Source organism: Pogonomyrmex barbatus, unplaced genomic scaffold (genome assembly GCF_055798465.1).
Source record: "Pogonomyrmex barbatus isolate J1 unplaced genomic scaffold, ASM5579846v1 scaffold3, whole genome shotgun sequence".
NCBI lineage: Eukaryota > Metazoa > Arthropoda > Insecta > Hymenoptera > Formicidae > Pogonomyrmex > Pogonomyrmex barbatus.
In genome coordinates, this window is record NW_028297127.1 from 13,857,669 (window position 1) to 13,872,815 (window position 15,147).

A 15,147-nucleotide genomic window follows, 5' to 3' on the forward strand; every position below is an offset into this window, starting at 1 on the left:
ACTGCGCGTATACCAGATGACGGATGTGAATTCTGGATTAGATCTGTTAATAATCGAATCGTATTATCTCAAGCTTTTATTGATATTTTCCATAAAGTTCCATCCCTCAGTTCTAGCTTAGTCCCTTTGCGAGTGGCTGGCGATTGACTTAGACAGATGACAGAGTTATTTTTCATGGAGTATTATTTAGGCTTAGTCGATTCGTGAGAATTTCTTTATTACCGTGAGAATTTCTTTATCATTGTTCTGTGAGAAAATTAAACATGCCAGCTATAGTTCGTAGTGATAAGCCGCGATCATCCTTTCGCTTCGTCCATCACATGGCATAATAAATTTTATGGAAACTCACGAAGAAAAGAAACGTGGAATCTTTGGAATGTAATATTTCTGTGAACAAGATTCTACTTGTATTTTTTACTGACTCTAACTGCTCCTAATTCAAAAATCATTATATGACTAACATCATAGAATTATACAATTAGATTATTAAATCTAATTAATTATATATTATAAATTGAATTTATAATATATTAATTGGATTTTTTACTGAAATTAATTTTTACAAAACAGAATTAGAATATCATAAAAAAGTTGTGCAACACTTTATATATTTTTATATAAGAGACCGTAAAAACAATAAATTTTTAAAATGAATTAAAATAATTTTATTTAATCAAGTAGAAATGATGTCAATATTGCAGATGCATCTGAAACAAAACTACACTGAATATTAGTTTTTAGAGATCAAGTAAATTTGTTTGACATATTCTTCATTAAATAATTTACTTTTAAAACAGTATAAATTGTTATTTAAATTATCTTATAATTATATATATTATATATAAATAATTTATATATATTTATATAAATAACTTTTATATATCTTCTATCTTATATAAATTATGTTATATAAATAATTAAGATAAAACAGATTTTCCAGTTTTATTATCAACAAAAGAACAATAATTTATAAATTATAATTCTCTCCAGCTTCAATCAATTCTTAGATTGCTTTCACTACTTTATGAAATTCCTCATTAATTCCTCATTATTTCGATACAATGCAACAAGATTTATTTATTTACAAATATATATTAACACAATTTTTAAATTATCAAGTTCTATCATTAAAAAATGGACTTTTCTTACGTTTGTGATTAACTCCTTGTTGTATGCAAAACAGATATATAACCAACTGATGTTTTCACTAACTGAAAAATATATACACATACACACATATACAGGGTAAGTAAAAAGTCCTGGATCGATGAAATATCTCGAAAACTAAGCATGTCCGAAAGAAATGTTTTCTACAAAAGGGTTTGAAATGATCTATTCACTGTGATCAGTCTGATCTTGGGCATTATGTCGATTTTTTTAAATGGCACATCCTATTTTTGATTTCAGAATAGTTTGTGTCAAAAGCTTTTCGAAACACTACAATGAAATTATTTTTCATAAAGTACTTATCGAGTTATGAGGCTTGAAAGTTACAGCACCATTGGCATTTTCCCGTGCTTAGCATTTCTCATTCCTTTGGGGTGTTTGATTTACGTGAGTTCCCTTACCTCTTACGTTTGGGGTGCTTGATTTACGTGAGTCTCCTTGTCTCTCACGTGTGTGTGCGTGTGCGTGCGTGTGTGCGTGTGTGTGTGTGTGTGTATGTGTGCGTGCGCGCGTGCGTGTACGAGTGCATAAGATCTAATTTCAAAATCAACAATTATAGAAACGATTCAACATTTCACTGAAACCGATGCTTGCTAGCATATCCTCTAGCTGATGGCACTTGCGTATCTCAACCAATCCTTACGCTGTTACCATGATGTCAAGCATCGGCAACGCACTGTTAGTTGTACTGTTTCGTCTGCAATCTGATATCTCAATTTTGAGATATACGAAACAATGCTAATTGAGCAAATTATTCCTGCTACAAAATCTCTTTCCTAACGATTTCGACCACATGTGGTTCCAACAAGATGGAGCCCCAGAGAACGCATTTCGGATTAAAGGTATGAAGGTTACTGGATGAAACTTTCTCGAACAAATGGATTGGAAGGCATGGGACAATTGAGTGGCCTCCAAGATCTTCCGACCATCTCACACCACTTGATTTCTTTTTATGAGAGATTCTTAAAAGAACATATTTATAAAACAAAATCTGCGAATGTGGAAGAATTGAAGCAGAGAACTGACGAAATGAATGTTTAATGACTGTTGATATGTTAAATGTCAGAAATTCTTTTCAATTAAAGCTAGCACATTGTCAAGCGGTGGAAGGAAGGCAATCTGATATAATTATCAACTTTTGCACATAATGCATTTTATAGAAACAAAATCTGTAATTTTTTAACTATTACGCGGGCAATCTAACTGTTTCAGTGAAACGTTGAATCGTTTTTATAATTGTTGATTTTGAAATTAGATCTCACGAACGCGTGCACGTATACACACACATACGTGAGAGGCAAGAGACTCATGTAAATCCCAAGACATCCCAAATGTAAGAGGTAAGAAGATTCACGTAAATCAAACACCCCAAAGGAATGAGAGATGCTAAACATGGGGAAATGCCAGTGGTGCTGTAATTTTCAAGCCTCATAACTCAAAAGGACTACAGGACATCAGTGAATAGATCATTTAAAATCCTTTATAGGAAACATTTCTTTCGGAAATGTTTAGTTTTTAAGATATTTTACCATTCCGGGATTTTTTACTCATCCTGTATATGCTCTATATAATATTGTTATATCTTTATAATATTGTTATATCTTAATATTATTAAATATAGTTACACACAATAAAAACATAATTGTAATGTATAACAGTATTTATGTAAAAAAAAAGTATTTTATATTTTATGCTAATTTTATCTTTATGTTAAATTAATATAAATAAAGTTAAACAATATAAATCATAATTTAACAAGTATTAATAAAGATTTAATGTTTTAATGATAATAATGATAAGATATTAAAAAGATCTTACACTACAAAATGTGGTCATTATAATAGGAGACACTTTCCCAGCAGTGAGATAAATTGGTTTAGAGCCCCTGATCATTAAAAGTAGCAAATCTCGTACAACTTTTGATTCCATGGTGTACCATTTATTATTATATGCCGCATAATAAATTTTATTACACTTAAAAAGATTATAATAATTTAAAATTAAAAAGTATCGTAATGAATTATCATAATAAAAATTAAAATTATCTCAATTAGAATTTATATAAGCATTAATATTAATTTTGGAAATTAATATATAATTAATTATTATTTTAATAAATTAGATTAATTGTATACAACATTTATATGATAATAAAAATTATATATATATATATATATATATATATATATTACACACATATATATATATGTAGTTATATGTATGTATGTATGTATGTATATATATATATATATGTATGTATGTATGTATATATATATATATATATACATACATACATACATATAACTAACCTGATTCATTAAAATTTCTCCGAGAACGCAATATAAGCACATGTGTATAAATATATTAAAAATAGTGGAGAAGAAGAATACTAAGTGAGAGAATGTCATATCATTTTCCTCATCGAATAGCTAATTAATTTGAGATACAAAAAAATATATATTAATCTTAAAATTAATTCATATTTTTATTATAATGAATTACTAAAATACAATAGTATAAACTTAATATATTTATAATTAAGATGTTTATTAATTTTATAAATTTATATTTTAAATGCTTATCTAAGTTTTTAAATACTTACACTAATCAGTCGAAATCCATAGAAGGCAAAGAGAATCGCAAAATATATAAATAAGAAAAGAAGTGTTATATTATATGTATCTTCAATAATATCTATAGCTCTAAAAAAGATTTTCTGTATACAGAATGTATTTGGACATACGATAAAATATAGATCACAGACAAATATAGACATTTTTCACATGGATTATATTTATATATACATGTGTAATATATATTATAAATAAATAAAACAAACCTAAGTAAATCGATATGTTTTGCTAAGGAGTTTTTTAATACGTCGTGATAATTTATGTATTTATCCAAATGTGTTAAACGATTTTGAAGAATATCTAATTGACCACATATATGAAATATCAGAAGACTGAGAAAATTGTCAACTCCAGCATAAGCCATCATGGCGATAGGTATATAAATGGCTTGACTAATAAATGTGAGTTCATATTGCGGACTTTTTGTTATATCGTAAATATAATGAGTTTGTAAAGGCATTGGTCTTCCTGGATCAGTTATATTGGGAGTCAATCTCATTGTTATTCCAAATATAGGTAATATAGTACTGAAGAAGAACGTTATTCCCATTATACCGTAAGAGCATATAATAAGTATGCGTGCTTTTTGAGCCCTTTGGATCATTAAATTTCTCTCTTGAGTACTTTTTGACATCATCCAATCCTTCGCGAACATATTCATAATTGGTATAAGAGCTATTTAAAAATTAAATAATTTATAAATGCATATTTTTTACGTTGTTGCTGAATTAAAATAATATTTATAAATAATGAAAACTCGGAAAGAAATTCTAAAATAATATTTATAAATAATGAAAGCTCGGAAAAAATTAATCTTATTTCATTTATTTTTTTTTTCGATAAATGATATAAATTTAAAAACAATAAAAGTACTTTTTTACCCATGGTTCTTGTAGATAATTATTATGTAAATTAAATAATATAAAAATGTAAATGGTCTATAAATATAAATTTATAAATTTATAAATTTATAAATTTATAAAATTTATAAATTTATAATTTATAAATTTATTAATAGACACACGTATAAAATTAATGTAAATTAATATTTTATTTATAATATCTTTGAACGCAGAATAATTAACAAAATATCTAATTTCTTAAAACAACAATTATTCAGAAAAATAATATGTATATATATATATATATATATATATACACACACATACATACATATACGTATACATACACGTGTGTGTGTGTGTGTGTGTGTGTGTGTGTGTGTGTGTGTGTGTGTGTGTGTGTGTGTGAGGGGGGCGCGTGCGCGCGTGCGTGTGTGTGTACACATATCCATATATTTGTAAGATATAAGAAACATAAAATATTTAACTCATAAATTATTAAAAAAACATATTAAAATAATTTGTTACTAATACATAAATTATAATGTAAAAGGTGGCTTTATCTAAATAAATAAATGAAACAAATTGCCTGTTTCTAAAATTATTAATATTAATATTAAACATTTTATTTATAAATATATATCATACTTATTAGTTTGTAACTATGATAAAAATAATATTTACCTTCTTTTTTCCACCAAAAAATAACAATTCTAATGAAACAGCTAATGCCTGGTAAAGTAAATTGTAAATTATCTAACATTAGCAACAAATCTCCAAAAATTTTTATCAGCGAATGTATAGAAGGAATAATGATGAAAAATATCATTCCCAGCGAGGTGATAAATACTCGAGAATTACATATTAACTTTTGCCGAGAATTTCGTACTGTTTTAGGCCAGAGTCCAAGCAAATTTAAAGTAAAACGATTCAAATTCACCGCCCATTCAAAATCTATATGCAGAAAACTTAATAAGTCTCCAAATTTCATGCATAAGAAAGTATATCATTCATATGTATTTATTTTAAATGTATATAATTAAATCCACAGATATGGTGAATATATGTAAAATTTTACTTAACCGGCCGCGCAAAAAATAATGTTTAAATCATTTTTCGATAATCATGTAAATTATTTCAAATTATTTTGAAAATGTATACGACGACGAAGGAAGTCATAATTTTATGATTTTCTTTTTGATGTAGTTAATGTTTCGTTACATACTAATTAACTTATACTAGTTATTAGTCAATTTATTAAGAAACACGAAGCTAAAAAAAGATAATTTAAAACTTTTCAATGATACAAAAATGTATTGTGGATTGTTATAAACGTTTCGCCATTTATATAGTTTCGCCATTTATATTGTTATGAACGTATACATATAAAGTTACTGTAAAAACGTATTTATATAAAGTAGTAAGAATACTCCTATAAAGTTGCTTTAATTACAATTACAATCAAAATTACGATCAAAAGAATAAGCACCTCGGTATCCGTCAAATTTAGAACTTTTCATGTCAAATGTTATCTAGAGACTGACATTTGATGCTTTCTCATGAATCGACGTTACCTCGTGTTCAATAAAAAATACTCCTTGCGTATGCTTTTAATAACAGCTTTAAAAAAGCTAGAGGGTGAACTTTATAGCAAAGTGTATTAAATATTCTGCACTTCTGTGTTTGAAGTTTCCGTCATTTCGATACAAAACATCACATGAAACATTTACGAATAAAAAATTAACAAGCAATTTCCATGCTGATAAAAAAAACGTACCTATACATTTCGTTGTTTTTTTATAATCAGCTATTGCTTTTGTTTTGTTAGCAATAGTCTATAATAATAATAGTATCATTAAAGTGTCTGCTTGTGACATGTGATGTTGTCTCTTCACATTGCATCTTTATCTTTTAATATTATATACATTTCTATTACTGTGGGTATTATTGAATAATAAATAAAAAAGTTTTGAAACAGAAGAGAAGAATAAAGAAATTACTTACAAGAAAATTATTTAATTCTATATATTACAGATAAGAAGGATAGATAAAATATGCAAATAAAAATTTCAAGAACTTATAGTTTTGTTAGTATCTCTTAGCGTAAATTGTTATTTGTAATTAATTCTTATTACTTATTATTTTACTAATTATTAACTAGTAAGAATATTAGAAATTAAATATATTTTTCTGCTAAAATACATTTTGTCATAATCAAAATACTTGCATTTACTTTTTACAACTTATAATTGGTTATAACTCTAAAGTTATTATATAACTGACATTCATAAAATTAAAGTAATTGTATAATTAATTATATAAAATTAATTTACATAATTGAATTTTTTTCTGACTTAATCTTCAGAATACAGAATCAAAGTATAATATATCGTAAAATAATTTTGCATATTTTATATAATTTTATATAACAGATTAGAAACACAATAAGTATTTAAAAAAAAGTAATTATATTTAATGAAATAATATTGCAGCTGCATCTGAAACAAAACTTTCATCTAAGTTAAATTAATTTTTAGATTGTTCTCATTACTTTATGAAATTCTTCAACATATTCCATTTAGATAATGCAACCAGATTAATTTATTTACAAATAGGATATTAATACAATTTTAATATTATCAAAGTCTAATATTATAAAAAATTACATTACATGAAAAAAAGTAAATTTTTCATTTGTAATTAACTTCTCATTGTATGTAATACAGACATATAACCAACTGATGTTTTCACTAACTGAAAAATATATACTTTATTCGTAATACAGTTAACACTGAATGAAAATGTAATTGCAACGTATAAAAATGTATATGCAGTAAAAAAATATTTTACATATTAAATCTTACGTGTTAAATCTTAATTCAAAATTGTGAAAGAAATATTAACAAAGTTTTAATAATATTTAATATTTTAATAATAAATATTCAAAATATCTTACACCACAAAATGTAGCCATTGTAACAGGAGACACTTTTCCAGCAGTGAGGTATATTGGTTTAGAACCTCTAGTCATTAAAAGCAACAAATCTCGTATAACTTCTGAGTCCATGGTGTACCACTTAGTACTATATGCCGCATAATATATTGCATTACACTTAAAACAATTATAACAATTTAAAATTAAATTATCACAATTTGACGTTTATATGTGTATAAACATATGTATATAAACATTAATGATAAATTTGGCAATTAATGTGTAATTAATCAAAACAATTATTTTAATAAATCATATTAATTCATATGTATATAATAATAAAAACTTAAATATATGTATAACTAACCTGATCCATCAAAATTTCTCCAAGAACGCAATATAAGCACATGTGTATAAATATATTAAAAACAGTGGACAGGAAGAATACTAAGTGAGAAAATGACATATCATTTCCTTCGCTGAACAGCTAATTAATTTGAAATAAAGAAGTATTTAATCTTAAGATAAACTCACAATTTTGTCATAATGAATACATAACATAATTACATAAATACATAAATATAATAATACTGTGACTGTAGTATTTTTGTAACTACGATATTTATTACAATATTAATTTTACAATATTAATTTTATAAAATTATATTCTGAATTCTTGCAAATTTTTAAATACTTACACTAATCAGTCGAAATCCATAGAAGGCAAAAGAAATCGCAAAATATATAAATAAAAAAAGAAGTATTATATTATATGTATCTTCTATAACATCTATAGCTCTAAAAAAGATATTTTGTACGCTTAACATACTCGATATAAATCACATCTTTTTGGATTATATATTTTTTTTGTATATATTTAGTATATATCATAAGTATATAACAAACCTAAGTAAACGAATATGTTTTATTAAGGAGTCTTTTAATTCGTCGTGATAATTTTCGTATTTATCCAAATGTGTTAAACGATAATGGAGAATATCTAATTGACCACATATATGAAATATCAAAAGACTGAGAAAATTGTCAATTCCAACATAGGCCATCATGGAGACAGGTATATAGATGGCTTGACTAATAAATGTAAGTTCGTATTGTGGACTTTTCGTTATATCGTAAATATAATGAGTTTGTAAAGGCATTGGTCTTCCCGGATCAGTTATATTGGGAGTCAATCTCATTGTTATTCCAAAAACAGGCAGTATAGTAATGTAGAAGCACGTTATCCCCATTATGCTATAGGAGCATATAAGAAGTATGCGTGCACTTTGAGCCCTTTGGATCATAAAAATTCTTTCTTGAACTCTCTTCGGTTTTATCCAATCTTTCGCGAACATATTCATAATCGGTATAATAGCTTAAAAAATTAAATAGTTTAATACACATTCCTCCTATAATTCAATTCTATAAATAAAGAAAGCTCGGAAAAATTAAAATAATCTTATTATTTATCCATTTTTGTGCGAAAACTGATATTATATTTTCAAATCATAAATTATTAAGAAATATATTAAATTGACTTGTTATGAATACATGAATTATAATATAAATATTAATTTTATTTAAGTGAATAAATAATGCTAATTGCATTTTACAAAATATTGCATATCATATTTATAGGTTATAATTATATATAACGATAAAAAATTATGTCTACCTTCTTTTTTCCACCAAAAAATAACGATTCTAATGAAGCAGCTAATGCCGGGTAAAGTAAATTGTAAATTATCTAACATTAGCAACAAATCTCCAAAAATTTTTATCAGCGAATGTATAGAAGGAATAATGATGCAAAATATCATTCCCAGCAAAGCTATAAATACTCGAGAATTGCATATTAACTTCTGTCGAGAATTTCGTACGATTTCAGGCCAAAGTCCAAGCAAATTTAAAGTGAAACGATTCAAATTCACCTCCCATTCAAAATCTACATGCAAAAAATTTAATAAGTCTCCGAATTTCATTTATAAACGATTATTATTACATTAATTCTAAATATACATCAAATCCATAAATAATAAATAAATATATGTAAAATTTTACTTAATCAAAAAACTGCGCAAATAGTAATTCATAAAAACTCATTTTTCGATTATGTAAATTGTTTCAAATTGTTTTAAAAATATATATAAAAAAGAAAATCACTCATCTTATGTATTATAATTAATTTTGTTATATTAATTTAATAGATTAATAATAAACATGCTGTTATAAAAATAGTAGTTTAATAAAATAAAAACAATAGTTTAATAATGCAATTTTCCAATAATGTAAAAATATATTATGATTGTGATAAACGTTTTCACTGTTTATAATAATAAAAATATTTTTATAAAAATTGTTTTAATTATTATTACAATGACCTATTTAAATACATACTATTAACACAATTACTATTACAAAAGAACAAGTACCTCGGTATCCATCATATTTACAACTTTTCATGTCGAATGTTATCCAGAGACTGGCATCTAATGCTTTCTCATGAATCGACATTACCTCGTATTCAATAAAAAGCATTTTTTGCGCATGCTCTTAATAGTTTTTAAAAAAGCAAGAGGGTCAACTTTACAGTAAAGTGTATTAAATATTCTGCACTTATTGTTATTTCAAATTTCCATCGAAATTTAATTTCGATCGAAAGCATCACACGAAACTTTCGCGAATAAAAAACTTCTAATAACAAGTAGTTGTCATGTTAATAAAAAAAAGAACGTACCTAAACATCTGTTGTTTTCTCATGCTTTTATAAGCAGGTGTTCCTTTCTTAGTTTTGTCAGCAGTAGTCATGTGATATCATTAAAATATATTCTTACGTAACGTCGTTTCTTCATCGCATACCTTTATTTCTTGTTTATGTTATATAAATTTCCGTTAGTATGAGTATGAGTATGAGTTAGTATGAGTTTAATAATAAAGAAGTAAACAAGCTTTGAAACGAAAAAAGATAATAATTTACGGGAAAATTGCTTAGCTCCATATATTATAGATAAGAGAAATACAAATGAAAAGTTTAATTTATAGTTTAATTATAGTTTATTAATTTATAGTTTATAGTATATATCTTCAATTATTATTTGTAATTAATTTTTATTGTTTATAATTGTTAACTAGTAAAAATATTAAAAATAAAATATATCTTGTTACTCAAACATATTGTTTTATAATCAAAATATTACAGTCACTTCTTATGAATCGCAATTGCCTATAACTTTGTCATTACATGACTGACATTCATAAAATTTTAGTAAATGTGTAATTAATTACGTGAAATTAATTTATATAATTAAGTTTCTTTCTAATCTAAATTAATTTCTCAGAATATAGAATAAAAATATCTGGTAAAATGATTGTGCAGTACTTTACATATTGTTATATAAGAGATTATAAAAACAATAAATGTTTTTAAAAAATATAATTAAATTTAACGAAAGAAGTAGAAATAATGTCAATATTGCATCTGAAACAAAACTTTCTTTTAGTTTAAATTAATTTTTAGATTGTTTTTATTACCTTATGAAACTACCTTCTCTGTTATTCTATTTCAATAATGCAATCAGATTTATTTATTTATAAATACTATATTAACACACTTTTACTATCAAATTCTAATTTCAAAAATTATGTTACATGAGAAAAAGTAGATTTTTCGTTTGTGATTAACTTCTCGTTGTATGTAAAACAGACATATAGCCAACTGATGTTTTCACCAACTGAAAAAAAAAAAAATATATATATATATATATATAGAAAAATATAAATATACTTTAGTCATGACACAGTTAACAATGAATGGGAATGTAACTGCAACGTATAAGAGTGTATATAGAGTGAAAAAATATTACATATTTATATATTTACATATTTATATTACGTGTTAAATCGTAATATAAATTTAATAAAAAATGTTAATACAGTTTTAATAATATGTAATGTTTTAATGATAAATATTCAAATTATCTTACACCGCAAAATGTAACCATTGTAACAGGAGACACTCTTCCAGCAGTAAGGTATATTGGTTTAGAACCTCTAGTCATTAAAAACAACAAATCTCGTACAGTTTTTGATTCCATAGTGTACCATTTATTATTATATGCTGCATAATATATTGCATTACACTTAAAAAGGTTATATTAAGTTTGAATTAAATTATCATAAATTAGTTTTTATATGTATATAAACATTAATGACATTAATGACATTAATTAAGAATTTTGCACAAATTTACTTTATGAAAAAAGAGACTTTAAAAAGAGACTTTATGAAAAAAAGTCTCGGTCAAATTGCTTCAAATTATAATATTTTGTAGCTCATGTCAGGCTGACTAAACTTCTTACGGTCAGAAATCGTCAAATATTTTAATTTTTGCTCCAGGACCTTTGACAGATCATTATATTTTATACGAAAAAGTAATTAAAATAAATGTTTTTTTACTAATTAGTTAATTGTAAAATACTGTAATCATGGATATATACTGTATTGTCATGGATATATCACGGAAAAATATATTGAACATAATATCATAAAAAGTACGACATTTTTCAATACTTTGAAAAATATTATTACGCTATAAAGTATCTTGAAAAAAAATTTTATTTTATTTTTTAATTCCAAGAATCATATAGGATTTCCAAAAATTGAAAATATTTTATTTTATGTCCGATGTGTAATACAAACATTATAGCGCCACAGTGCTTAGTGATGAGAGAGAGAGAGAGAGAGAGAGAGAGAGAGAGAGAGAGAGAGAGAGAGAGGGAGAGAGACGAACAAAAATGAGGCGGCATTTATAAAAATATTATTTATTTAACTATTTCTTCGTTTCAAATATAATGATCTTCTAAAAATCTTGGAACAAGAACTAAGTATTAACATATAGTGAATCTACACTTCCAATTATGCCCTCCATGCCATGCTGGCATGTTTTAGCGTCCTCTTTCATCCCTCTCGGTGCTCTGCACCACTCTTATTACTTACTCTATTAAGGCCATTGCACGTGAAAAAATTTTAATCGTAATCGTAAGATCATAAGCAAATTGATCAAGATCAGAATCAATTATTCTTCTTATAGTCTAAAAATAATCGATTGTAGTTGGTCAATTCGCTTACGACTTTAAGATTACCACTAAAATTTTTTCACGTGCAATGGCCTTTAGCGACACGCGTATTTACATCTTATTTCTTTGATTTCTTATGACACACTGCATTTTTGTGTATGTGTCCCTCGCGCTATCTTACTGTGTACCTTAGCTTTAATAAACGCATATAGCCTAATTCTTGAAATTATATTCTCGGTTCTTGCTTTGTATCTTGCTTTGTATCTTATCCTGTCCGTCCTAACATTAAGGTATTTGAAGGTTTGTGCCCGTAAAGACTTTTAATTAATTTGGCATGAGCTACAAAATACTAACATTTAAAATAATTTGATCGAAAATCAATACCGAAAATACAATGACCGAAAATAATTCCAAAATTTGTGTGACATTCTTTGACAATTAGGATGTAATTAATTAAAAATATTACTTTAATTGATTATACATCATTATTAGATATTTGTTTCACATTTCATAATAAAAAATTAAATATACAGTATAACAAACCTGATTCATCAAGATTTCTCCGAGAACGCAATATAAGCACATGTGTACAAATAAATTGAAAACAGTGGACATAAAGAATACTAAGTGAGAAAATGACATATCACTTCCTTCGTTGAGCAGCTAATTAATTTGAAATAAAGAAAGACAATAATTAATCTTAAAACTAACTCACTATTTTATTATAATGAATTATATAAATTTAATCTCGTGGCCGTTAAAATTATGGTACCCATTAATTTCACAAGTTCATATTCTGAATTTTTATTCAAATTTTAAAATACTTACGCTAATCAGTCGAAATCCAAAAAAAGCGAAAAGAATTGCAAAATATATAAATAAAAAAAGAAGCGTTATATTATATGTATCTTCTATAACATCTATAGCTCTAAAAAAGATATTCTGTATGTTTTACATGTTCGATATGGATCACACTTTTCTGGATTATATCTGTATATATTTAGTACATGTTATAAGTATATAACAAACCTAAGTAAACGAATATGTTTTGCTAAGGAATCTTTTAATACTTCGTGATAATTTTTGTATTTATCCAAATGTGTTAAACGATTTTGAAGAATATCTAATTGACCACATATGTGAAATATCAGAAGACTGAGAAAATTGTCAATTCCAACATAGGCCATCATGGAGACAGGTATATAGATGGCTTGACTAATAAATGTAAGTTCGTATTGTGGACTTTTCGTTATATCGTAAATATAATGAGTTTGTAAAGGCATTGGTCTTCCCGGATCAGTTATATTGGGAGTCAATCTCATTGTTATTCCAAAAACAGGCAGTATAGTAATGTAGAAGCACGTTATCCCCATTATGCTATAGGAGCATATAAGAAGTATGCGTGCACTTTGAGCCCTTTGGATCATAAAAATTCTTTCTTGAACTCTCTTCGGTTTTATCCAATCTTTCGCGAACATATTCATAATCGGTATAATAGCTTAAAAAATTAAATAGTTTAATACACATTCCTCCTATAATTCAATTCTATAAATAAAGAAAGCTCGGAAAAATTAAAATAATCTTATTATTTATCCATTTTTGTGCGAAAACTGATATTATATTTTCAAATCATAAATTATTAAGAAATATATTAAATTGACTTGTTATGAATACATGAATTATAATATAAATATTAATTTTATTTAAGTGAATAAATAATGCTAATTGCACTTTACAAAATATTGCATATCATATTTATAGGTTATAATTATATATAACGATAAAAAATTATGTCTACCTTCTTTTTTCCACCAAAAAATAACGATTCTAATGAAGCAGCTAATGCCGGGTAAAGTAAATTGTAAATTATCTAACATTAGCAACAAATCTCCAAAAATTTTTATCAGCGAATGTATAGAAGGAATAATGATGCAAAATATCATTCCCAGCAAAGCTATAAATACTCGAGAATTGCATATTAACTTCTGTCGAGAATTTCGTACGATTTCAGGCCAAAGTCCAAGCAAATTTAAAGTGAAACGATTCAAATTCACCTCCCATTCAAAATCTACATGCAAAAAATTTAATAAGTCTCCGAATTTCATTTATAAACGATTATTATTACATTAATTCTAAATATACATCAAATCCATAAATAATAAATAAATATATGTAAAATTTTACTTAATCAAAAAACTGCGCAAATAGTAATTCATAAAAACTCATTTTTCGATTATGTAAATTGTTTCAAATTGTTTTAAAAATATATATAAAAAAGAAAATCACTCATCTTATGTATTATAATTAATTTTGTTATATTAATTTAATAGATTAATAATAAACATGATGTTATAAAAATAGTAGTTTAATAAAATAAAAACAATAGTTTAATAATGCAATTTTCCAATAATGTAAAAATATATTATGATTGTGATAAACGTTTTCACTGTTTATAATAATAAAAATATTTTTATAAAAATTGTTTTAATTATTAT

At 25.4% G+C, this 15,147-nt stretch overlaps 2 protein-coding genes and 1 pseudogene across 3 annotated transcripts; all 3 read right to left on the reverse strand.

Annotated features, from left to right (window-relative positions):
• Positions 1-1,039: 1,039 nt before the first annotated feature.
• LOC105433720 (odorant receptor 13a-like) lies at positions 1,040-6,801 on the reverse strand. 2 transcript variants are annotated; one of them, XM_089079055.1, is made up of 7 exons: positions 6,096-6,801; positions 5,327-5,596; positions 4,007-4,475; positions 3,770-3,869; positions 3,477-3,596; positions 2,986-3,141; positions 1,040-1,211 (listed from the first exon to the last, which is right to left on the reverse strand). In XM_089079055.1, the coding sequence occupies exons 1-7, from the start codon at positions 6,160-6,162 to the stop codon at positions 1,158-1,160; spliced, it is 1,236 nt and encodes a 411-aa protein (XP_088935181.1). In that variant the 5' UTR covers positions 6,163-6,801; the 3' UTR covers positions 1,040-1,157. The 2 variants fall into 2 exon arrangements, with proteins under 2 accessions (XP_088935181.1, XP_088935182.1); XM_089079056.1 differs by having other exon boundaries at positions 6,132-6,162.
• A 78-nt stretch (positions 6,802-6,879) lies between these two features.
• LOC105433702 (uncharacterized) lies at positions 6,880-9,639 on the reverse strand (annotated as a pseudogene).
• Positions 9,640-11,254: 1,615 nt separating this feature from the next.
• Positions 11,255-14,837, reverse strand: LOC105433203 (odorant receptor 13a-like). Its single transcript, XM_089079065.1, has 6 exons — positions 14,451-14,837; positions 13,682-14,150; positions 13,481-13,580; positions 13,196-13,315; positions 11,561-11,716; positions 11,255-11,308 (listed from the first exon to the last, which is right to left on the reverse strand). Exons 1-6 carry the CDS (start codon positions 14,755-14,757, stop codon positions 11,255-11,257), a joined length of 1,206 nt encoding a protein of 401 aa, XP_088935191.1. The 5' UTR covers positions 14,758-14,837.
• Positions 14,838-15,147: the final 310 nt, after the last annotated feature.

Coding starts and splice junctions, on each gene's coding strand:
- LOC105433203 (XM_089079065.1), bottom strand. CDS start 14,757: ATGAAATTCGGAGACTTATTAAATTTTTTGCATGTAGATTTTGAATGG. Junction 14,151..14,450: donor TTTTTGGTGGAAAAAAGAAG/GTAGACATAATT, acceptor TAATTTTTTAAG/CTATTATACCGATTATGAAT. Junction 13,581..13,681: donor AAACATATTCGTTTACTTAG/GTTTGTTATATA, acceptor TATCTTTTTTAG/AGCTATAGATGTTATAGAAG.
- LOC105433720 (XM_089079055.1), bottom strand. CDS start 6,162: ATGAAAAGTTCTAAATTTGACGGATACCGAGGTGCTTATTCTTTTGAT. Junction 4,476..5,326: donor TTTTTGGTGGAAAAAAGAAG/GTAAATATTATT, acceptor ATTTTTAAATAG/CTCTTATACCAATTATGAAT. Junction 3,142..3,476: donor GAGAAATTTTAATGAATCAG/GTTAGTTATATG, acceptor AATCTTTTTAAG/TGTAATAAAATTTATTATGC.